Source organism: Chiloscyllium plagiosum, chromosome 39 (genome assembly GCF_004010195.1).
Source record: "Chiloscyllium plagiosum isolate BGI_BamShark_2017 chromosome 39, ASM401019v2, whole genome shotgun sequence".
NCBI lineage: Eukaryota > Metazoa > Chordata > Chondrichthyes > Orectolobiformes > Hemiscylliidae > Chiloscyllium > Chiloscyllium plagiosum.
Window position 1 is genome coordinate 3601191 of NC_057748.1, and position 25220 is coordinate 3626410.

The 25220-nt window shown below is 46.0% G+C and overlaps 1 protein-coding gene across 1 annotated transcript in view; it reads right to left on the reverse strand.

Annotated features, from left to right (window-relative positions):
- LOC122542118 (ras-related protein R-Ras2-like) overlaps positions 1-25220 on the reverse strand; it is a 41715-nt gene that overhangs the window by 1794 nt on the left and 14701 nt on the right. The window contains exons 2-5 of the mRNA XM_043679506.1: positions 4715-4802; positions 3034-3136; positions 835-943; positions 545-663 (exon numbers count right to left, since the gene is read on the reverse strand). Of these exons, the coding sequence (XP_043535441.1) occupies positions 545-663; positions 835-943; positions 3034-3136; positions 4715-4802 (419 nt within the window). The remainder of the gene's footprint in view (positions 1-544; positions 664-834; positions 944-3033; positions 3137-4714; positions 4803-25220) is intronic.

Sequence of the window (25220 nt, forward strand, 5' to 3'; positions counted from 1 at the left end):
GAAAAGTCCCATCTGGGGCTCTAATATCCTTTAGGGAAGAAAACTGCCATCCTTACCTGGTCTGGCCAACACGTGACTCCAGACCCAGAGCAGAGCAATGTAGTCGGCTCTGGAGTGCCCCCTGGGCAATAAATGTTGTACAACTCGATGGCACCCTTGGCCCAGGCCAAACCAGCAAAACAGACCATCCCACATTCAATCTTGGCAGCAGAAACAGCACCCAAGGTGTTTTTAGCTGTAGTGGGGACAAAATTCTGGAAGCGGGGGCAAGGGATTCAAAACCCCAGCAACAGCTGAAAGCTAAAACTAAAAATCCTGGTCCCGCCCGTTCATGCTGCTTCTATTGTTTCTTCTGCACTGCAATGACTATAAAATGGACTCCCTTGGCCAAGGTTTTGGTCAACTCTCCCAATGTCTCAGATTTGGTACACATCGGAGGCTGTTTGATGACACTAAAGGCACTAATGCAACTTCCTGATAGATGCCACACATCTAACCGAGCGAGAGTATAGCTTGTTCCTGAGTGAGTGCCGAAGGAGCTCACCGTATGGCCCGCACCAGGCTGTGAAACGCGTTGTCTACATTCAATCGGATTTTTGCAGAGGCCTCCAGGTAGGTTACCTTCAGCTGCCTTGCAAGACTCTCAGCCTCCTCTTTCGTGACCTATCATCCGAGCACAGGACAGAGGGTTATCCACTAATCCACTCCTCGCCTCGCTCCCCCGACCCCAATTTCACCTCGACCCCTTCTCTCCCACCACCCGCTCCACCTCACTCCCCTCCACCCGCCCCCCCATCTTCGCCTCAACCACACCCCCCCTCCGCCCCCACCCACCTGTCGCTGATGCTCAAGGTCAGCTTTGTTCCCGATGAGAATCATGGGAAATTCATCCCGATCCTTGACGCGGAGAATCTGACGGTGAAACTTACTGATTTCATCAAAACTGGGGGGAGAAAAGAGGAAGAGTTTTAGTTTTGAATCTCATTCTGGAAAAGTATGAGCACCACTGAAGGGTGGGCAGTGACCACTGACTGGGCACCGACCAACTGGGCACCAATCAGGCACTGATGGGTGAGATCGCTCAACAAGCCCAACCCTCTCCCTGTCTAACATCACACACAGGCATGAGGCTGGGGTATTCCCTAGACCCCAGGGAGAGGGGAACAAGGGCTGTCAACTCTTCAGAACAAAGTCTACAGTCTAGAGGACTTTGGAGATTCACTTCCTGGACAGCTCCTAATCAGCAAAACCCTTGGGAGAAACATCAGCTGATCATTAAGGGAAAAAAAAAACCAACTTTGTATTTCCCCCTCTCCTTTGTTACCAGCCCTAATATTGATTGATTGTTGAGAGTGTGGTGCTGCAAGCGCACAGCAGGTCAGGCAGCATTCAAGGAGCAGGAGAGTTGACGTTTCAGGCATAAGCCCTTCATCAGGAAAAGGGCTTATGCCCGAAACGTAGACTCTCCTGCTCCTCAGATGCTGCCTGACCTGCTGTGCTTTTCCAGCACCACACTCTCAACTCAGATTCCCCAGCATCTGCAGTCCTCACTTTCCCTCCTGATGGATTTATTGTCGCATGTATAGAAGTACAGGAACAGCTTTGTTTATGAGCAGTACAGGGAGACCATAGTAAGCAAGTTTTGAGAAGATTTGTAGAGATTCCTTGAGAGAACCCAAGGAAACTCAAACATATAAACTGAAAGCGGGCTACACCACCAGTGCTTTATCTGGAGGCTCACTGAAGATGTTACCGAGTATGGTGATGAAATGTCTGAAATAGAACCTTCCAGCTCAGCGAGCAAACCTACATCCAGATCATAGTAAGCAAGGATGTACAGATAGATCAGAGAAACTTAGGTATTGTACAGGGTGTTACACTGCACGGAGTGCTACACTAGGCAAGAGTGATGTAAGCAAGGCCAGCATTATTTAAGGCTCGAGAGTCCATTAATCAGTCTAATTGAAGCTGAGAGAAAGCTGTTCCTTACCCCGCTGGTGCGGTTTCTGTACCTTCTGACTGACTGACCATTGAGAGATAGCAAAAGGCCTCTTGACTGAATCAAGAACTATTCCATTGGATGTATCTTGACAATGAGTAGGAGAAGGCAAGCGAATGGATGGCCAGTAGCAAGGGGGTGGGGCAGGGCAATTGGAGGCTTGCAGTCATGTGATGACACCTCCAGGAATGCTGTTGGCCAGATTTGGAAACCTATATCGGAAGTTCCAACTGGTTTTATGACATCGAAAGCACAGGCTGTGGCCATTTTGTCAGTGAGCAGTCAACCCAACACCTAGTATTTTTGTTCAGCCAATTCAGTTCCTCATCCTTGGGTTCTCGTCTAACACCATTTCGGAGCTATTTTTGAAGTCAAACTCCTGCACCTTTTCACACAGTGTATCAGGCCCAGACATCTCCAGCAAAAATACAGGAAGCTCCAAAACCATCTCCCTCTGCCCAATAAAACCAGCAGGAGGCTGGGCAAATGGACAAATGTTATGGGTACAGTCCAGTAAGCAACATAATGACCAGCCAGGACTTTGTCAAATCCTCCTTGTAGTGCTGTTACAAAGAGGGCTTGAGTTATAAGGAGCGGTTGGGACCCTTTTTTCCCCCTGGAGCATAGGTGGCTGAGGGGTGACCTTATTGAGGTTTATAGGGGATCATCCCTATAATCATGAGGGGGTGGATAAGGTGAATATCAAAGGTCTTTTCCCCAAAGGTGGGGGAGTCCAAAACTAGAGGGCACAGGTTTAAGGTGAGAGGGGAAAGATTTAAAAAGGGACCTGAGGGGTAACGTTTTCACACAGAAAATGGCTTGTATGTGGAATGGACTGCCAGAGGAAGTGGCTGATGCAGATACAGTTCCAACATTTGAGATATTTGGACAGGTACATGGATAGGAAAGGTTTAGAGGGATATGGGCCAAACACAGGCAAGTAGGACTGGTTCAGTTTGGGCAAACCTGGTCAGCATGGACAAGTTGGACCGAAGGGTCTGTTTCTGTGCTATAGGGCACTATGAATACCTTACCTTCCCCGATCATTGATGGCAAAGACAAGGAGAAAGCCTTCACCCGAACGCATATACTGTTCCCTCATTGCTCCAAATTCTTCTTGGCCAGCCGTGTCCAAAACTTAAAGATAAAAAGAGAGCGAGCAGGAAGGAGAGGGAGGGAGGGAGGGAGGGAGAGAGGGGGATGAGGACAGACATTAGTAATTAATGAGGTGAGCATAGAGAGATACTTTCTCATTAGAAAACTATTTAATACATGTAAGTCTGCAGGGTCCTTTTCACAAGTTTGCACAGCGTGTGCCAGCACAGGCAAGTTTCAGTCAGAGTTCCCATGGTAACCAACTAAGGAAGTTACCCCATACTGACAGAATTAAAATTCTTTCATGGTTAAGCTATGCACTGTGAGAGGAGGCACTAGGACCACACCAGAATCTCCCCGATGACTAACAGCCTGTTGCTCCGTGGGCCTATTGTCAAGTTTGAGCCTGACCCTCCGTTCGGTCCTAACCCTGGCTCTTCCCCACCCTGCTGCCGCCTTTAATCCTTTCCCCCACACTCTCTCGGCTTCCCAAACGTCAGCCGGAGGGGGGGGGGGGGGTAGGGGCCAGAGAGGAGTCTTTGAGTGTGCAAGGATGAATGAGACAGAAAGAGAGTGGGAGAGAGAGAGAGAGAGAGAGAGAGAGAATAAGTGTAAGTGGGATAGAAAAGGGTCAAGAGACAGAAAAAAAAAAGAGACAATTAGATTTCTGTTTTAAAAGGAGGGAAGGTCGAGTTCCCTGTCATTCTTTTTTTTTCCAGCGGAGGATAGTTAACTGTTGGAGGAATACAGACCCTGCGGGCCCAGGGGCACTCTGGTGTCCCCTGTGAGTGGTCATCCATCTCAAACAAGCCTAGACAGGAACATGCTCATGGATTAGCAGGAAAGACTGGCTGCGAGCAAAAGATCTCCTTCAGAATCCACCTCGGATTCAGGCTTTTGGAGAATTATGTATCTTTAAAAGGAAAGAAATCTAGTTTATGGTCGAAATACGCCCCTGACATTTATACCAGGACCACAAGACCACTTTCCTTCCATTGGCAAAGATGAAATTGATTAACTAAGTGCGCTGTGAAGTTTCAGAATGGTGTTCAAATCCCTCCAAGGCCACAGCCCTCCCTAATGCTAACCTTAGCATTCCTCCAATTTTGCCCCCTTTCCCATCATGCACTTCCTTTGTCCCATCAGATGTAGAGACCCCAAAATCCGGAATTTCCTCCTAAACCCTCTCCATGCCTCACTGTCCACACCACCCTCCCATGTGTGTAACCTGCCCGTTTGATCAAGCTTAAAACAGGCCATTCCCCCTCAGTTGGCCCAACGTAGGGTGACACCAACAGCACAGGTTCAATTCCTTCCAGACCAGGAGACCCGGGTTTAGATCCCACTTGCTCCAGAGGCGTGTCATACCAATTCGGAACAGAGTAGAAAAATATTTATCACAAGCGATAACCTTCTGGCGCCAAACTCTATTTCGTGACACTCCCCTGAAAGGCCTGGGGGATGTTTTGCAATCAATGCCAACTTTTATTGGCATGGGTCTAGCAAGCCCCCAACATCAAATGATACTTGAGCAGTTTGAGACGGGCAGTCAGCTGGAGAGGGCTACCTTCTCCGCGCAGACTGAGAAAGGGATGCTGCTTCACAATACGGGTGACTTACTGTCCAGTCTCGCTGCCCGGTCATCAATGACACATTGCTTGGTGTAGGAATCCTCAATGGTTGGGTCATAATCGGATACAAAATAAGACTGAAATCAAAGAGAGCAAGAGATCCATAGTTAAGCAATAAATGAATAAAGCCGTATTAACAAAAGATAAATAAAGCTTGTAACAAGAGAGAAAAATCTCAAAGATACTAAATTCTATCCACACCCTTTGGGACTTCCTGGAAGAAGGGTTACAATCGAAACGACGACTTCTCCCCCTCCTGATGCTGCCTGGCTTGCTGTGTTCTTCCAGCCTCCTGCTGGTCTACCTTGGATTCCAGCAACTGCAGTTTTTTTCTCTCATAGAAATTTACAAAGTAAATTCAAGAGTAAGCCATTCGGCCCTTCTCATCTGCACCACCATTGCACGATCAGCAATGATCGTATTGAATCTCAGTATCCCATTCCTGCCTTTCACCCCATAGCCCTTGATCACTTTAGCTGTAAGGGCCATGCCCCGCTCCCTCATGAATATATCTAATGAACTGTCCCCAACGGCTTCCTATGGGAGAGAAATCCACGGGTTCACAACTCTGAGTGAGTAAATTCTTCCTCATCTCACTCCTGAAATGGCTTACCCCTTATTCTTAGACTGTAACCCCTTGTTCTGGACTTCCCCAACATCGGGAACACTCTTCCCACATCTAGCCTGTCCAGTCTTATCAGGACTTTGCATGTTCCCCTGAGAAACCCCCTCCCTCATTCTTCAAAAACAGACAACGAGTAGAATTCCACAAAAGTGATAGCGACTTTCAAAGGTCAGTGCTGCGTTAAAAATGAAATACGAGAGATTGAAGACACAGAGGTACTCAAAATTGCAAGAGGAAAAGAATCTGGAAGAAAATGGCCAGGTGTTCAGCCATTTGATCAGAGTGGGAAAACGACAGAGATCTCTTCACAGGGGCAAAGTGGAGGGACAGCCAAACAGGGGCAGGGTGTCGCTGTGATCTAGTCAAGGCAGATGATGGACGTGGTGGTTGCAGACACATGACCGTTAGTGTTGTGGGGGGGGGGGGGGGGGGGGTGCCAACTGGGCAAGACAAATATGCAGACACATGACCGTTAGTGTTGTTGGGGGGGGGGGGGGTGGCAACTGGGCAAGACAAATATGTGCAGGTCAGGTGGATTGGCTAAATTGCCCTGGTATTCAGAGATGTTTGGTTGGGTGCATTAGTCAGGGGTAAATGTCAAGTAATAGGGTTGGGGAATGGGTCTGGGTGGGATATTCTTTGAAAGGTTGGTGCGGGCAGGTTGATGGCCTGCTTCCGCACTGTAGAGATTCTATGATGAAAACAAAGTTCCCTTTCTATGATAAAAACAATGAGATATCATCTGAAAGCAACAGATGAGGAATTAAACCCATTTCTTTCTTATTGCACCTTTAAGGGAATCAATCAATCAATCAATCACTTACCCTGGAACACTCAGCTCAACACTGACACACCAATATTGTGCCACGCTAACAGGCATTCCAAATGTTAAAAGAGATTAATTCTTGCTCCAATGATTCTGCTGTCCCAGACAAGATCTCATTAATGCTGATCTCTCTTAAACACAATTATTTTTTGAGATAGTTTCAATCAACTTGTTCTGATGTATTTTGACAAACATCTGAAGCAGGTGGGACTTGAACCAGAGGCAGGGACATTACCACAAGAGCCCTCCACAATCATTTTTATAATCTATTCTTTCGTAGGATTTGAGCATTGCTGGTTGGGCCAGCATTTATTCCCCCTCTCTGACAGCCCAGAGGGGAGTTAAGAGGCAACCATGTCACTCTGGGTCTGGAGTCACATGTGGGCCAGACCAGATAAAAGACGGCAGATTTCCTTTCCTAATGAACATTTCACCATCTGCCATAGTGAGATTCAAACCTTTTTAATTCACTCAGGACATGGATTTCACAGGCTGGACCAGAATGTATTGCCCATCCCTAGCTGCCCTTGAGAAAGTAGGGGTGAGCTGCCATCTTGAACCACTGCAGTCCATGTGCTGTGGGTTGACCCACAATGCCCTTAGGGAGGGAATTCCAGGATTTTGACCCAGTGACAGTGAAGGAACGGCGATATATTTCCAAGTCAGGGTGGGGAGTGGCTCAGAGAGTAACTTGCTGGGGGTGGTGTTCCAGTGTATCTGCTGCTCTTGTCCTTCCAGATGGAAGCACACATTGGTTTGGAAGGTGCTGTCTGAGGAGTCTTGGACAATTGATGTCCCCAGAATACTGTAGGTTATTATTCAGTGACATCACCACTACAGCACCACCTCCCCTGAACAGCCCAGGGAGGTCAGTTAAGAGCCAGTCACATTGCAGCTGCTGGGGTGGGATTCGAACCAGTGGCCACCAGAACGTTTGCCTGGCCCTTTGGATTACGAGCCCATTGACGCTGCCATTGCAGTAAAATACACAAGAGGCTGCAGGATAACAAGGGCCTTATAATTTTACCATAGCTTCAGAGCTCAGGTTGTCCCAGAGAGCTTTACAACCTCCAATGAACTATGCGTGAACATAAGAACGTAAGAGATAGGAGGAGAAGGCCATTTGGTCCATCGAGCCTCCTCCTCCATTCAATAAGATCATGGCTGATTGGTATCGTGGACTCAGCTCCACTTGCCTGCCTGGTCACCATAACCCTCAATTCCTTTGCTGTTCAAAAAGAAAATCGATCTTTTCCGTAAAAACAGTCAACAAGTTGGTCTCAACTGCTTCACTGGGCAGGGAATTCCACAGATTCCCAACCCTCGGTGAAGAATTTCCTCCACAACTCAGTCTGCTACCCCCTCATTTTCAGGCTATCCCCCCTAGTCCTAGTTTCACCCGACAGTGGAAACAATCTATTCCCTTCAGAATTTTATACACTCTAAGGTTCTTCTAAATTCTAAAGAGTATAGCCCCAATCTACTCAGTCTCTCCTCATTAGGCAACCCTGTCAACTGTGGGGCAGGGGAGTATACAGTGCACAGTGAGATCCCACAAACACCACCATGAGAAGGGCTGGTTATCTATTTATTCAATAAAAGATGAAGGAACTTTTGCCCGTTTCTCACCACAGATGCTATCAGACCTTCCAAGTTTTTCCAGCATCTTCACTTATATTTGAGATTTACACAATATTTAATGTTGTGTTTTCAAAAAGTGCCTTGTGTGGATAGATAAAATGCACCAGGGAGGAGAACAGGGTTTGGTGCCCTGTGCTGTTTACCCAAAAGGCAGCACCTCTGACAGTGCAGCACTCCATCAGGACCGCACCAGAAAACCAGGCCGAGAATGTGTGCCGCAGCATGGAGCTCAAACTCCTGACCTTTGGGACTCCGAGGGGGCAGGGTTGACCCCTGAATCTGCAGCTGATGTGCAGTTTGTAAGTGACACATCTCTCACTAGCCCATGCAGAAACCCGTGTACAAATGAGACCAACTGAGAGCAAGGCTTTCGTAAGTGTTTAATGACAGCTAAATGAGCAGGCATTCCTGACACAGCCTTGCTGTTAACTAAGTGACTATTAATAATACTGTGAGAACCTAAATATCACTTTCACATTTTCCAATCACAGCCCTTTTTTGCTGACTCATTTCCTGGTGGTGGCTCAATGCCAGGGTGGGGGAAGTGGGAGGCTATTTCCCTTCATGGGCAGTAAGCTGATGCCCAGTGTCGTCCCCAAACAACTTATCCTCCCACATTTCAGCATGGATCAGGACTATCGTCACCGCCCATCCCAGCAACAATTAACAATAAGATCCTAACACTTAGGAACCTGCTCCAAGAAAAGGGAAAGCTGTTTCCATTATCCAAATGGCATGGAGCGAGAGGCAGAGCTTTTCAACAGGAGCTAGGCCCCTCATCATATCATGACAATGCCAGCTATCAAGCATCCATCTATTCTAAGCCCGTTTTCCAGCATTTGGCCCATAGCCTTGTATGCTACAGTTATTTCATGATTTGGAGGTGCCAGTGTTGGACTGGGATGTACAAAGTTAAAAATCACAACACCAGGTTATAGTCCAACAGGTTTATTTGGAAGCACTAACTTTCAGAGCGCTGCTCCTTCATCAGATGGTTGTGGAGCAGGATCACAAGACACAGAACTTAGAGCAAAAGATCAGTGTCATGCAACTGAAACAATAACCTTTTGTGTCTTATGATCCTGCTCCACATCTACATGACGAAGGAGCAAAGCTCCGAAAGCTAGTGCTTCCAAATAAACCTGTTGGACTATAACCTGGTGTTGAAATAATTGTTAAAAATCACACAAGTGTTTATCAAAAAATGGTTCTTAGGATGTCTTGAGGGTTCCCACTTCTATCAGTTTTTCACCTCTGGGTGAATTAATTTCTCCACAAATCCTACTGATTACCCAGAGACTGTGCCCACTGGTTACTGACTCCTCTGCAAAGTGGAACATTTCTCCCTGTCTATGCAGAAGTGTGCACGCCCCAGACTCTAAGGGACAACAGTCTATCTAGTTTCACTTCATCGCAGAGTTACTCCGGACCAGGCTAAAAACTGGTGCTGCCACTAAGGCAATCTTTTTCATAGAATCCTTACAGTTTGGAAACAGGCCATTTGGCCCAACACCGACTCTCTGCAGAGTAACCCACCAATTCCCATTCCCCCTACCCTATATATACACCCCATTCCTGATGAAGGGCTTATGCTTGAAACATCAACTCTCCTGCTCCTCGGATGCTGCCTGATCTGCTGTGCTTTTCCAGCGCCACATTCTCGACTCTGATCTCCAGTCCTCACGTTCTCCTATATTTACCCCTGACTAATGCACCTAACCTACACATCCCTGAATACGATGGGCAATTTAGCGCCGCCAATCCACGTAATATGCATGTCTTTGGACCGTGGGAGGAAACTGGAGCACCCGGAGGAAACCCACACAGACACGGGGAGAATGTGCAAACTGCACACAGCCAGTCGCCAGAGGCTGGAATCGAACCTGGGTACCTGGCGCGGTGAGGCAGCAGTGCTAACCACTGAGCCACCAATTTGAACAGTGAACTCAGGAACCCTTCAGAGGGCATGGCGTTATTTTCTTAGTTGGATGCACTGCAGACCGGACCAAGTAAGGATGATAGATTTCCTTCCTTACCTCTGGGTCTTGAGCCAGGTAGGTTTTTAACAAAGGTTCATGGTTACCATTACTGAGATAAGTTTTAGGATTTGGAGCTGAGCTCACCCTGGTGGATAGGCTTTAGGGAGGCAGGAGAGGAGTTATTCTCTGCAGGATCCCCAGCCTCTGGCCTACTCTTGCAGCCCCAGTGGGTCCAGTCTAGTTTCTGGTCAATGGTAACCTCCCTGTTGTTGATAGTAGGGGATTCAGTGATGGTAATGTGTAAGAGGCGCATGGTACATTAATTTTTTTTGTTTAAGAGCTTGAACTTAAAACCAGTGGCACGTAGGTATCGATCTATCTTTGTGAAGAAATTTAATAATTAACTGGATGAATTGTCTTGGAACCATGATTTTAAACCAGTACATGGCCCCTGGAGTGTTAATGCAAGTTTGTTTACATTGTGGGGATTGACAACAGGACAGGGAAAACATTGACAGACAGAGCTTGCTTTCAGGTTTAGAATAATCAAGGATTGATTCTTAACTTTGAAAGAAGAGTAGTTGGAAAGAAATGTGACTGAAGACAGATATTGGTATAATCTCTCTTAAGAAGTAAATCACTCCGAGCAATGGAGGGAATAGTTTACCTCAGGGAGTGGTTTAGTTTGTGAACCTTTCATATCAGAGGTTTTTGAATAACCGATGCAGATTTCTAACTAAAGCCGAGTGTGTGTAAGAATTTAGTTGTGTTAGGATTCAAGAGACAGGTGAGCTGTCAGGGCAGGAACACAGGAGGGAACAGTTAAGTTAAACCTACAAAGTTTAATTGGGAAGGGAAATTTCTCTGGGTGTTGACTAACTGAGAGAGTGACGGCTTTAGGGTGTAGATGTGTATTTTCTGATCTTTCAAAATGTGCTATATTTAAATAACTTGATGAGCTTTATTTTATTTTTATTTCTTTTGTGCAACCAACTTCTGCTTCATGTTAAAACCCAAATCTGCAGCATGGCTTGCTTATCTGTCAGTGAGAAACAGCCAGGTTAGATTGAAAAAAAAATTATCCATCCCCTGCCATGGCTCAGTGGTTAGCACTGCTGCCTCACTGCACCAGGAACCAGAGCTCAACTCCAGCCTCAGGGGTGGAGCTTGCACATTCTGTGTCTACATGGGTTTCCTCTCTCATTCCAAAGATGTGCAGGTTTGGTGGACTGGCCATGGGAATTGCAGGGTTATAGCGAAAGGGTAGAGGATTGGGTCTAGATGGGAAACTCTTTCGTAGGGTTAGTGTGGGGCCAAATGGCCTGCTTCCACACTGTGGGGATTCGAATTCTGGTTCGAAGCCAGATTTCATTCTGGGATCTGGCTTGTCCAGTATTAACATTACCTGGGATCAGAACAGTAAGGCCATGGATCATCAAGGGGTGATGGTTAGATTCTGTCTTGTTGGAGATGATTTGGCTCTGCCTGGGACAAATGTGATCTACTACTTATTACTCAAGGCCTGGATATTGTCCAAATCTTTCTGCATTTGAACATTGACTGCTTCAGTATCTGAGGAGTCATGATTGGAGCTGAACTTTGCACAGTGAACATCCCGACTTCTGACCTTGTGACAGAGGGAAGGTCATTGATGAAGCAGCTGATGATGGTTGGGCCTAGGACACTCCCCTGAGGAAATCCTGCAGAGGTGTCCTGGAGATGAGGTGTCTGACCTCCATCAACCTCAACTTTTTTCCGATGTGCCAGGTATGTCTCCAATCAGCAGACTATTTTCCTCTCAATACCCACTGCCTCCAGTTTTGCTAGGGCTCCTTGAAGCCACAATTGGTCAATACAGCCTTGATGTCAAGGGTGGTCACTCTCACCCCACCTACGGAATTCTGTTTTGTCCATGCCCGAACCAAAGCTGTAATGACGTCAGGAGCTGAAGGACCTTGGCAGAACCTAAACTGACCATCAGTGACTTCACTTGCTTGATTTTCTGTGAACCTCTGGACATCAAGAGATTACATACAGCACTATACAAATGCAAGCCATAGAATTATAGAGATGCATAGCATGGAAACAGACCCTTCAGTCCAACCCGTCCATGCCAACCAGATATCCCAACCCAATCTAGTCCCACCTGCTAACACCTGGCCCATATCCCTCCAAACCCTTCCTATTCATGTACCCATTCAGATGCCTTTTAAAATGTTACATTGTACCAGCCTCCACCACTTCCCCTGGAGGTTCATTCCGTACACACACCACCCGCTGTGTGAAAAAGTTACCCCTTAGGTCTCTTTTTATATCTCTCCCTTCTCACAAGTGTCTATCAAATAATTTACTGCATATAAACGATTCAAATCATTGGAGACAAACAACTTGTATTTATATAGCACATGACAATAAAGGGTTTTCATAACAGGACATTAATCTAACAGTATTTGACATTAGGCTGAAGCAGGAAAGATAAGTGAGTGTTTGGTCAAAAAAATAGGTTGCAAACAGCATCTTAGAATCATAGAATCCCCACAGTGTGGAAGCAGGCCATTTGGTCTAATGAGTCCACACTGCCCCACCAAAGAGCATCTCACCCAGACTCACCCTACCTATGCTATTCTTGTAACCCGCATTTCCCATGGCCAATCCACCTAGCCTACACAGCTTTGCACCATGGGAGGAAATCCACGCAGACACGGGGAGAATGTGCAAACTCCACACAGAGTCGCCCGAGGGTGGAATCGAACCCAGGTCCCTGCTGCTGTGAGGCAGCAGCGCCCCCTTTCTTCAAAAAGGGAAAGCTGGTGAGAATTCCAAAATCAGAATTCTGAAGTTTCAGCTTCTGGGCAGTGAATAGTTTGGAGTGGAAGTGTCACAGTGGAAACAGGAAGAGACTGGGAGATGCACAGGAGGGGTGAATCGGAGGTCTAGCAATCTCAGGGACTGTAGGGGCTGGAGATTGTTCAGTTTTTCTTTCTTGGTCCTGTGGAACTTCAGCCATAAACCTTGAAACATGAAAAATAGGAACAGGAAAAGGGCCATTCAGCCCATCAAGCCTGCGCCACCATTCAATGGCTGATCATCCAATTCAGCACCTTGTCCATTTTCTCCCCATACTCTTTGATATGTTTAAAATCTAAAAACTTCTATTGAACTCCTTCCTGAAAACTTTCAATGTATTGACCTCAAGAATGCTCAAAAATTTTAAGGGTTACTGGTAAATCAGCTGGTATCATGGGGAGGCTGAGGGGTGACCTTGTAGAGGTTTAGAAAATCATGAGGAACATGGATAGGGTTAACAAACAAAGTCTCTTCCCTGGGGTGGGGGAGTCCAGAACTAGAGGGCATAGGTTCAGGGTGAGAGGGGTAGAGATATAAAAGAGACTTAAGGGGCAACATTTTCACACAAAGGTTGGTGTGTATGGAATGAGCTGCCAGAGAAAGTGGAGGAACTGGTACAATTACAACATTTAAAAAGCACCTGGATGGGGGTATGATTAGGAAGGGTTTTGAGGGATACGGGCCAAGTGCTGGCAATTGGGACTAGATTAGTTTTAGGATATCTGGCTGGCATGGACGAATTGGACTGAAGGGTCTGTTTCCATGCTGTACATCTTGGTGTGTGGATGGCTGGAGTTTGGGACGTTTCCCCCCCCCCCAAAGAAAAAAACCAAACCTGGGTTTCTTTCTCAGTTTTCCTGAGTCCATGAAAAGAGGGTACAATTTATTTCACAGAAATTCGATAAAATGTGCATTTGCTACAAGTCAGAGTTTCTGTTTCCTGTTAAGATTCATTGGTTGCTCCTGATCTGAGGTTTATAGTTGGCTTTAGTACACACTGACACACGCTGTTTCACAACAGGACAGGGTGGGGAGTTTACAGAAAAGCACCTTTTCCTGCCTGCGTCGTATAGCAAGCCCCAACAGGTTAGACTCCAAAGTCCTTGCAAACAGGCCCAGTCTGTGCCTACAGGGCCTTTATTAGACAAAGCACAGTAAAGAACAGAGAGAGCTAAAATACGCGCAGCCAGCTCAGTAACACGCCAACCCTACCAAACATTAGCAGCCATGTTTCAACGGGCAGCACGCTCAACATTTTTAAGAATACATTCACAGGATGAAAACATCGCTGGCTAGGTCAGCATTTCCTGCCCATTCCTAATGGCCCCGAGGAGAAAGTGAGCCCTGCAGATGCTGGAGAGTCAGAGTCGAGATTAGAGTGTTGTTGGAAAAGCACAGCAGGTCAGGCAGCATCTGAGGAGCAGGAAAAATCAACGTTTCGAACATAAGCCCTTTATCAGGAATGTTTTCCCAATGCCACACTTTAAACTGCCCTCTAGGCAATTAGTGTCAAAGAGTCAACCACTTTATGGTGGGTCTGGAGTCACATGTAGTCCAGACCAGGTGAGGGTGACAGTTTCTTTCACAAAGGTCCTTTAGTGAATCAGATGGGATTTTCCAACACTCAGCAATGGATTCACAGTCAGCTAGAGACTCTTAATTCCACATTTTTATTAAATTCAAACTCCATCTCCCATAGTAGGATTCAAACCCAAGCCCTCATTAGCTGAGTCTCTGGATTAATAGCCTATTGGTGTGATCACTGGACTATGACCTCCCTGAGGTGGATTCTGGGTTCATCATAACAACAAAAGAAACAGGAGCAGGAATAGGCCATTTGGCCCGTCGAGCCTGCTCCAGCATTCAATAAGATCATGGCTGATCATTTCAGGGACTCAGCTCCACTTACCCACCTGCTCACAACCCTTAATTCCTTTATTATTACTCTCCCTGTCTTAAAAACATTCAACAAGTTGGTCTCAACTGCTTCACTGGGCAGGGAATTCCACAGATTCACAACCCCTTGGATGAAGTCCCACTCCATCACCCAGGCTGACAACACGGCCCTGTACCGAGAGAGAGTGTGATTCTGTCAAACGCAGAGTTAAACACAGGTCCTGTCCACCCCCTCAGACAAACAACCCCGCATCATGTTTCAAAACAGGTAAGGGACAAAAACTGCAGATGCTGGAATCCAAAAGTAGACAGGCAGGAAGCTGGGAGAACACGGCAAACCAGGCAGCATCAGGAAGTGGAGAAGTCAATGTTTCGGGTGTAACCTTTCTTCAAGTCCCGGAAGAAGGGTTATATCCGAAACGGTGACCTCTCCACCTCCTGATGCTGCCTGGCTTGCTGTGTTCTCCCAGCCTCCCGCTGGTCTACCTTGGATTCAAAACAGAGCACCCAGCACCCCCAAGCCAATCCTTGTGCCTCAAGACACCACCACGCCTCTCAATTGCTCGCCTCACTTTCTGTGGGATCTTGCTGTGTACAAATTGCCCTTTCCTTTCATTGAGCCAGTGACCTCACTGCAAAAAAGTACATCATTGGCTGCAAAGCATTATGGGAAGCCCAGAGGATGGAAGAGACGCTGTAGAAATGACAGTACAGTCTTCCATGCAGAAAGTGGATGGGAGCTTCCCAGGAAACAATTCTGACAGGGTGGGGCCTGTCGGTAACTGGAAATAAGTTGGGAATGGGAAGGAATTAAAGTCCGTTCCTATTCGCTGTTCAATCACAACATCACAAAGTGACAAAATGACATGAGAAATGAATCAACATTACCCTGTAACTACCAGCAGCTTCTCTGGAATTACCCTGACAAAGAAACTAGAAGCAGGAGGCCATTCAGCCCTTTGAGCCTGCTCCACCATTCAGTATGATCACAGCTGATGCACTATTTTCAATGCCACATTCAATGTCTTTAAAATCTAAACGTTTACAAATCTCAGCTTTGAATATAGTCAGTGACCTGGCCTCCACAGTCCTTTGGGGGTGTGGGGGTGTGGGGGTTAGAGAAATTCCACACTTTCACTACCCTCTGAGTGAAGAAATGTTCCCCCATCTCAGTCCTAATGGTCTGCCCCATTTCCTGAGACTGTGTCCCCTGGTTCCAGACTCCCCCACCCAGGGGAAATATCCTTCTAGATTCTAGCCACTCCAGCCCTTTCGAATTTTATACATTTCAATCAGTTTCCCGCGCCCCCAATCCTTCTGGACCTCCCACACTTGGTGCTAGGGTGTGGGGGGGGGGGGGGGGGGGGGGCAGGGAATTCTGCCTAATAAGTGCTCCCAACCCCACATCACAGTCCCAACATGCATTGAGATCCCAATACTGGTCCTCAAAGTTCATCAATACCCCACCCACCCATTTCCCTCCACCCCACCACTTTCTCCATTGGTCATTCAACATGTCCATCAATACAGCACTTGGCCTGAAGACCAATTGGAAACTCATACCACCCGCTTGGTGATGTCAGTCAAACAGCCTGTTTATTCAAGATTCTTTTCTCTCGATAAAATAAAGCCCAACCTCAGCTTAAAACATCGACAGGTTCAAAGGGGGACCTCATGCCTGAGGTGTCTAACCTGAGATATCACCTCTTGTACACTGATGACGCCTTTCGTTATAAAAGGGACAAAGACTTCAGATGCATCTGGATTTTGCATTTTAAATCAGCAGTCTACCTCCTGACGAAAGGATTCAACAGGGGCAGAAAGTTTTAAAGTTGTTAACTTTTTGTTTATAAATACTGTGTCTTATACCTCCCTATCATACCATGTCGGAGGAAGGAGCGGAGCAGTGAAAGCTTGTGATTTCAAATAAACCTGAACTATAAACTGATGTTGAGTCATTTTTGACCCTATTCTATCTCCAATATAGAAATGATCCCCAATTTACAGACACTCGTATTCCTGAATGTGATCCCATACAGGTGTAATTTTAAAGACCCATGCTGGATGGCATGCTGACTCTGAGAATTACAATATATAAACAAGTAATAAATATGAATATTTGAACCCTCAAAACATTAAAACAGGCTTCGATTGAGTAGTCAGAGTAGACAGTCAGAGACTTTTTCCCTGGGTACAACAGAGTGTTACAAGGGGACATAAATTTAAGGTGAAGGGTGGAAGGTGTGGGGGGGGGGGATGTCTGGGGTAGGTACTTTACCCAGTGAGGGCATGGAATGCATTGCCTATGGGAGTGGCAGAGTCAGAATCATTGGTGACCTTTAAGCGGCAATTGGATAGGTACATGGATAGGTGCTTAAGCTAGGACAAATGTTCGGCACAACATTGTGGGCCGAAGGGCCTGTTCTGTGCTGTATTGTTCAATGTTCTATGTTCTCTCAGCACCAAGGACCCAGATTCGATTCCAGCCTCGGGCTACTGTCTGTGTGGAGGTTGCACATTCTCCCAGTGTCTGCGTGGGCTTCCTTCCACAGTCCAAAGATGTGCAGGTTAGGTGAATTGGCCATGCTAAATTGCCCGTAGTGTTCAAGGATGTGTAGATGATAGAATAGGGGAATGAGATACTCTTCAGAGGGTTGGTGTGGACTTGTTGGGCCGAAGGGCCTGTTTGCACACGGTCAGGGTTCTAACACTTCTAAAACAAACAATACTTACAAACAGCGTCTTGATTAGATTAGATTATTTATTAGATTCCCTACAGTGTGTAAACAGGCCCTTCAGCCCAACCAGTCCACACTGACCCTCTGAAGAGTAACCCACCAAGACCCATTTCCTTCTGACTAATGCACCTAACACTACGGGGCAATTTAGCATGGCCAATCCATCTAACCTGCACATCTTTGGACTGTGGGAGGAAACCGGAGCACCCAGAGGAAACCCACACAGACACGGGGAGAATGTGCAAACTCCACACAGACAGTTGCCTGAGGGGGGAATCGAACCTGGGCCCCTGGCGCTGTGAGGCAGCAGTGCTAACCACTGTGCCACCGTGCTGCCAAAAGAACTGCAGAACCTGGAAATCAGAAGCACAAACACAAGTGAACGCTTTTGCCAACAATTTTAGTTTTTAAATCCTTCATGTCATCCTGCATTGGGTATATAGAATAAAAAAAAAACATTCTTCAGTGTGGAAGCAGGCCATTCAACCCATTGAGTCCAGACTAACCCTCCAAAAAGCATGAGGAGAAAGTGAGGTCTGCAGATGTTGGAGATCTGAGCTGAAAATGCGTTGCTGGAAAAGCGCAGCAGGTCAGGCAGCATCCAGGGAACAGGAGAATCAACGTTTTGGGCATAAGCCCTTCTTCAGGAATTGCCTGACCTGCTGCGCTTTTCCAGCAACACATTTTCACCTCCAAAAAGCATCCCAACCTGACCTACCAACACCCCACATCCTGGTAACCCTGCATTATCCCTTGGCCAGCCCATCCATCTTGTACATCCCTGATCACTTCGTGCAATTTCCCATGGTTAATCCACCCAACCTGCACATCTTTGGATTTTGGGAGCAAACAGGAGCACCCAGTGGAAACCAACACAGACGCGGGGAGAATGTACAAATTCCACACAGACAGTCACTTGAGGGTGGAATTGAACATAGATCCCTGTAAGGCAGCAGTGCTAACCACTGAGCCACTGTGCTGCCCATGTTCTGACTTGTGTACAAATTGGCTTTTGAACGGTTTCCAGAATGGAACGGATTCTCAACCTGGAGACTGCCCGAACTTACAGCTAATTAAAATTAAGAAACAGCTAAGTGAAATGCAATATTATCCTTGATCTTTCTAAAGTTTCCTCATGCGTCTGGAATCTCAAATTCCAGGGAAATCATGGAGACTGGGTAACCTCGTTTCTGAGAGTTTTCTAGTGAGCTCTTTGTCCCTTGCTATGGGGTCACATTAAAATTAAGTGCATTAACAATTGACTATTGCATCCATACTCCACAACTACCTTCAAGACAGTAGAATAATAGACCCACAAAGGATTCATGTCAGGACTGACCAAGCCCTTGTACAGGTCATCTCATGAGGAAACATTGAGCAGGTTGGGCCTAAACCCATTGGGGTTTTAGAAGAATGAGGTGCGACGTTATTGAAATGGCAGAAACGGAGGGGTTTTGACAGACCAATGCTGATAGGGAGCATTCCCTCTTCTGGGAGAAATCTAGAATTGAATGACACGGTTTAAAAACAAGCAGTGGGGTCTTCAGTATAAGACAGCTCAGAATAAACTCCTTCTGAAAACCCAGTGTGTTCAGAATTTGGAAGGACATTGCGAAACTTGAAAGGGTTCAGAAAGGATTTATAAAAGGGTGTTGCAAGTGTTAGAGGGTTGGAGCCATAGGGAGAGGCTGAATAGGCTGGGGCTGTTTTCCCTGGAGCATTGGAGGCTGAGGGGTGACCTTATACAGGTTTAGAAAATCATGAGGGGCATGGATAGGACAAATAGACAAGATCTTTTCCCCTGGGTGAGGGAGTCCAGAACTGGAGGAGAAGGGTGAGAAGGGAAAGATTTAAACAGGGACCTAAGGAGCAACTTTTTTTTACGCAGAGGGCGGCGCACGTGTGGAATGAGCTGCCCGAGGAAGTGATGGAGGCTGGTACAATTGCAACATTTAAAAGGCATCTGTATGGGTACATGAATAGGAAGGGTTTGGAGGGATATGGGCCAAGTGCTGGCAAATGGGACTAGATTAATTTAGGATATCTGGTCGGCAAGGACAAGTTGGACCAAAGGGTCTGCTTCCATGCTGTACATCTCTGACAGAGAAAGTCAGGCAAAATTCAGATCTTATTGTATAGAAGAGCTGGCTCAATGGGCCGAATGGCCTGTTTCTTACACTCAGTGACGCCTCAGATTCTCGGAAAGAGGTTTTGGATGTGTTGCTCAATGGCATCAAGATCTCCATCACCAACTCCAGCTGAAAGGATTTGGCAAGAGCTTCTGAAGGGAGTGAACCTTTCCAAATACAACACGACTTTATTTATCCACCACAAAGGCAACTCAGCAGTGCACGAGTGAAAAAAGACTACACACCCACGTCATATCATCTTTAAAATCAGACACAGCTTGACTTTTGCCAGTAAGGGACTTATGGTCCTGCATTGCCATCACCTCGACAGATGACCGAAACCATGTTCAGTGTCAACTACGTCACCTGAGGTGACAGGGGACTGGGTGAGGGAGGCTTCAGGGCACTAGTGAGGGCTGACAAATGCAGGACCCACCACCTTTGCACAACGGTCTCACCCAAGGGCAGAACGCCCACAGGATGGCTAATTCAGAGACGGAATCCAAATCCCACCATGACCATCTCACTTTGCAACAAGAAGAAAAATTGAAACTGGACGTAGGTTTGCTCGCTGAGCTGGAAGGTTCTTTCCAGACGTTTTGTCACCCTACTAGGTAACATCTTCTGCGGGCCTCTGGGCGAAGCACTGCTGATAATTCCTGCTTTCTATGTTTGAGTTTCTTTGGGTCGGTGATGTCATTTCCTATGGTGACATCATTTCCTGTGATGTCATTTCTTATTCTTTTTCTCCGTTGGGGGTGGGGGGAGGAGGTGGTAGATGGGGTCTAACAATGTGTTAGAACCTCAACCTGAGCTACAAATCTTCTCAAAACTCGCTAAGAAAAATTGGAAATAAAGACCCTGGGTACCAATAAAATTGCTCATTCAGCTTCCAAATATTTTTTGTAATCTTCGTAATAAAGATCAGACTGGTACATTAATGTCTTTTTTAGGGAAATAAATCTGCTGTTCGTGCCTGGTCCATGCCCTCACTTACAAAACAGATAAATACTTAGAATCAGGAACACGCCATTTAACCCCTTAAGCCTACACTACATTGTAGATCATAGTTGATCATCCCCTTAATGCAATTTTCCCAAATTGCCCTCAATCCACTTGGGAGGGGAAAACAGTTTATGCTGGGAAATTGGGGAGGAACATGGATGCGCGAGTAAAGAGTAGGCAAGGAACAATGGACGAAATGGTATCCTCCTGTGCCATATCATTCTATGATTGAATGGCATTAGAATAGATACATGTACAATACAAGTGGAACACAAGAGCCTTCTGATGTAGTCTTACAAGAAACTAACGGGTATTAAACTGTTACAAGGCAGAGAGAGTCCATGGTACCCTCAGGGCCGTTGTCTCACCAGTGATGCCCTCAACCAGAGAGGAAGAAAGGGAAAGGGTGGGAAATGTCTTTGTTGTAGCCATCGGTCATAACACACACAAACAGCACACCCTTGCAGACTGTCCTTCACTGACATCATACATACAAATGTGATGCAGCAGATGAGAAACTGTTTGGAATCAAACTGGGAGCCATCAAAAGAGTCACAGAGATTTACAATAAGGAAACAGACCCTTCAGTCTAACTCATCCATGCTGACCAGATATCCTAAACTAATCTAGCCCCATTTGCTAGCAGTTCACCCATATCCCTCTAAACCCTTCCTATTCATATGCCTTTCAAATGTTGTAATTGTACCAGCCTCTACCACTTCCTCTGGCAACTCTTTCCACACACACACCACCCTGAGTGAAAAGGTGCTCCTTTTAAATCTTTCCCCTCTCCCCTTAAACCTGTCCTCTAGTTCTGGACTCCCCCACCCCAGGGAAAAGACCTTGACTATTTACCCTATGTCCCTCATGATTTTATAAACCTCTATAAGGTCACCCCTCAGCCTCTGATGCTCCATGGAAAATAGCCCCAGCCTGTTCAGCTTCCCCCTATAACTCAAATCCTCCAACCCTGGCAACGTCCTTGTAAATCATTTCACAACAACTTCTTTCCTATAGCAGGGAGACCAGAACTGAACACAGTATTCCAAAAGTGGTGGAACCAACATTGTGGCTACACAGGACGTGACCTCCCAACTCCTACAGTCAATGCACTGACCAATAAAGGCAAGTGTAACAAATACTTTCTTCACCATCATGTCTACCTGAGACTGGTGAGCCTGACGTCGGTGGTGGGCAAGTTGTTGGAGGGAATCCTGAGGGCAAGTATTTACACGTATTTGGAAAGGCAAGGACTGATTAGGGATAGTCAAATGGCTTTGTGCATAGGAAATCATATTTCACAAACTCGATTGAGTTTTTTGAAAAGTAACAAAGAGGATTGATGAGGGCGGAGTGGTGGACGTGACCTATTTGAACTTCAGTAAGGCGTTCGACAAGGTTACCTATGGGAGAATGGTGAGCAAGGTTAGATCTCACAGAATACAGGGAGAACTAGCCAGTTGGATACAGAACTGGCTCGCAGGTAGAAGACAGAGGGTGGTGGTGGAGGGTTGTTTTTCAGACTCGAGGCCTGTGACCAGTGGAGTGCCACAAGGATCGGTGCTGGGCCCTCTACATTTCATCATTTACATAAATGATGATTTGGACGTGAGCATAAGAGGTATAGTTAGTAAGTTTGCAGATGACACCAAAATTGGAGGTGTAGTGGACAGCAAAGAAGGTTACCTCAGATTACAACAGGATCTTGATCAGATGGGCCAATGGGCTGAGAAGTGGCAGATGGAGTTTAATTCAGATAAATGCGAGGTACTGCATTTTGGGAAAGCAAATTTTAGCAGGACTTATACACTTAATGGTAAGGTCCTAGGGAGTGTTGCTGAACAAAGAGACCTTGGAGTGCAGGTTCATAGCTCCTTAAAAGTAGAGTCAAAGATAGTTGGGATAGTGAAGGCAGCGTTTGGTATGCTTTCCTTTATTGGTCAGAGTATTGAGTACAGGAGTTGGGAGGTCATGTTGCGGCTGTACAGGACGTTATTTAGGCCACTTTTGGAATATTGCGTGCAATTCTGGTCTCCTTCCTATGGGAAGGATGTTATGAAACTTGAAAAGGGTTTAGAAACGATTTACGAGGATGTTGCCAGGGTTGGAGGATTTCAGCTATAGGGAGAGGCTGGACAGGCTGGGGCTGTTTTCCCTGTTGCGTCAGAGGCTGAGGGGTGACCTTATAGAAGTTTATAAAATTATGAGGGGCATGGATAGGATAAATAGGCAAAGTCTTTTCCCTGGGGTCCCATCCACTACACCTCCAATCTTACTAACTATACCTCTTATGCTTGAAATGGGTGAATAAAATTTCAGATCACAAAAACATAGAAAATAGTAGGAGCAGGCCATTCAGCCCTTCTTGCCTGCTCCACGATTTGATGTATTCATCCAACTCTCTATCCACCATACCCTTTGATCCCTTTAGCCCAAAGAGCGAGACCTAACTCCTTCTTGAAGGATGTGTTGTGGCCTCATCCGCTTTCTGTGGCAGAGAATTCCACAGGCTCCCCACTCTCTGGGTGAAGACCTTTCCCTTTATCTCAGCCCTAATCCCTCAGCAAAGGACCGATTGTCAATACAAGCAAGAGCAGAAACAACACTCACACATTGGAATCTCAGCACCAAGTTTCACAAATTTCAAGGGCTTTTGATGTGACATTAAATTGTATAAAAAGATCCTACGGTGCTATTGTGAGGAAATGGGAGCAGAGCTCTCTCTGACCAGCACAACGTCACATTTGGTAAATGACTTAGTTATTGTCACATGGTTTGTGCGAGTTTACTGAATACAAACTGTTCAGTGATTACATCACAGCCAAATACTTTTAATCAGAGCTCAGGTGCTCAATGTCAAGTTGCCATTGTCTTACCAGACCAACAGGGCCTGCTCTCTCCTTGGAGAGACATGACTGGTGATGGTTTAGCCTGAGGTTCACCAAGCCTCAGGTGAGGGGGGGGGGGGGGAAATGAGGAGAGTCCTTAAATTGTAACATCAGCTGGTGATGAGAATTGAACTGACGCTGTTGGCATCACACTGCTTCACAAATCAGCCAACCAGCCAACTGTACGTTGGTAGTGTCCCTACTTCTGAGCCAAGAGGCCCAGGATCAAGTCGCACCTATGCCAGAGGTATGTAATCACACCGCTGAGCAGGTTGGTCACAAAATTCATTAAAAACAATAAGTTCTTTTGTAAAGCATTTTGGGATGATTTGAAGTCACCAGAGGTGCAGCAGAAATAAGTTTATTTCGTTTGAAGAAAAGGACACTGGGATAAGAATTGGGAAGAGAATGAGGATTTCGGAGAAGTTTCACTGTTAAACATGAGGTTAAAGGAGACGCAATGGATCTTGCCACCCCTTGAATCAGATCTTACACAATGTACAGCTCCATGGTCCCCATTTCTGTTGTGCCCTTGAACAGTCTAAAAATCCTCCAACCTCAGCCTTCAATACCCAGAGCAAAAGGAGAACGTAAAAACCTCTGGTGTAGGGAATCCAAAAGATTTACACCTGTCTGAGTAAATAAATTGCTCATCGTATCCAAACATTACTGGCACCTTTTCCAGAGACTGTGCCCTCATTTTCAGGATTGACTACCATTGTATCTATCCCTTCAATCCCCTTCAGCATCTTGCCTGTTTCACTGGGATCAACTCACTTTTCAGAACTGCAGACGGGACAGTCACAACATCTCATCACAGGGTAACCCCCTCAACCTCATTGCAGGTCACATATTAACATGGACAGAGGGTCGGCTAGGTAATAGAAGGTAGGAGAGTTGGGATTCGAGTGAGGCATGTTCAGGATGGCAGCCTGTAACTAGTGGAGTCCCACAGGGATCAGTGCTGGGGCAACAATTATTTACAAAATACATTCATGACTTGGGTGAGTGAAGTGAATGCACTATTCCCAAGTTTGCAGATGATACAAAAATAGGTGGTTAGCAAAGTGCCGTGGATGGCATCAGAAGTCTACAGAGGGATATAGACGGGTAAGGCGAGTGGGCAAAAACATGACAGATAGAATATAACGTGGGCAAACATGAAGTTATGCACTTTTGACAGGAGGAATAGAGGAGCTGAATATTATTTAAAATAAAGAAAGGCTACAGAAGGAGGATTTGGAACTCTTGTGCATTATTCACAAAAAGTTCACACCCCATTCAGTGGAAAAGCAAATGGAACGATGGTCTTTATTTCAAAGGGAAGAGAGCATAAAAATAGAGAGGCTTTGCTAAAAGTATAAACCATTTGCTAAATCACACCTAGAATATTGGATAAGGGGACCAAAACTGCTCTCAATGAAAGATACACTGACATTTGGAGGTGGCCCAGGGAAAGATTCACTGGGTATGGAAGGAGTGTCTTATGAAGAGAGGTTGAGTACGTTATCTTTGAACTCATTGGAGTTTAGAAGAATGAGAGGAATCCTTATTGAAACATAGAGTATTCTAGGGGATTTGGCAGGATAGATGCAACGGTCGTTTGCCCAAGTGAGAGACACTAGGACCAGAGGCATCATCTCAGATGAAGTTTGGACAAAAAAAAACGAGGAGGAATTTCTTCTGAGGTTCGTAAATTTATGGAATTCTTTTCTGACTATGGCTGTTGAGGCTGGATCATTAATTATATTCAAGGCTGAGATAGATTTTTAAATCAATAAGAGAATCAAGGATTATGGATAAAATGCGCAGGAAAGTGGAGCTGAGGTATATCAGATCAGTCATGATCTCATTCAATGATGGGCTGAATGGTCCATAAGATGTAGGAGCCCATCTAGTGAATCTTTGCTGTTCTGCCTCA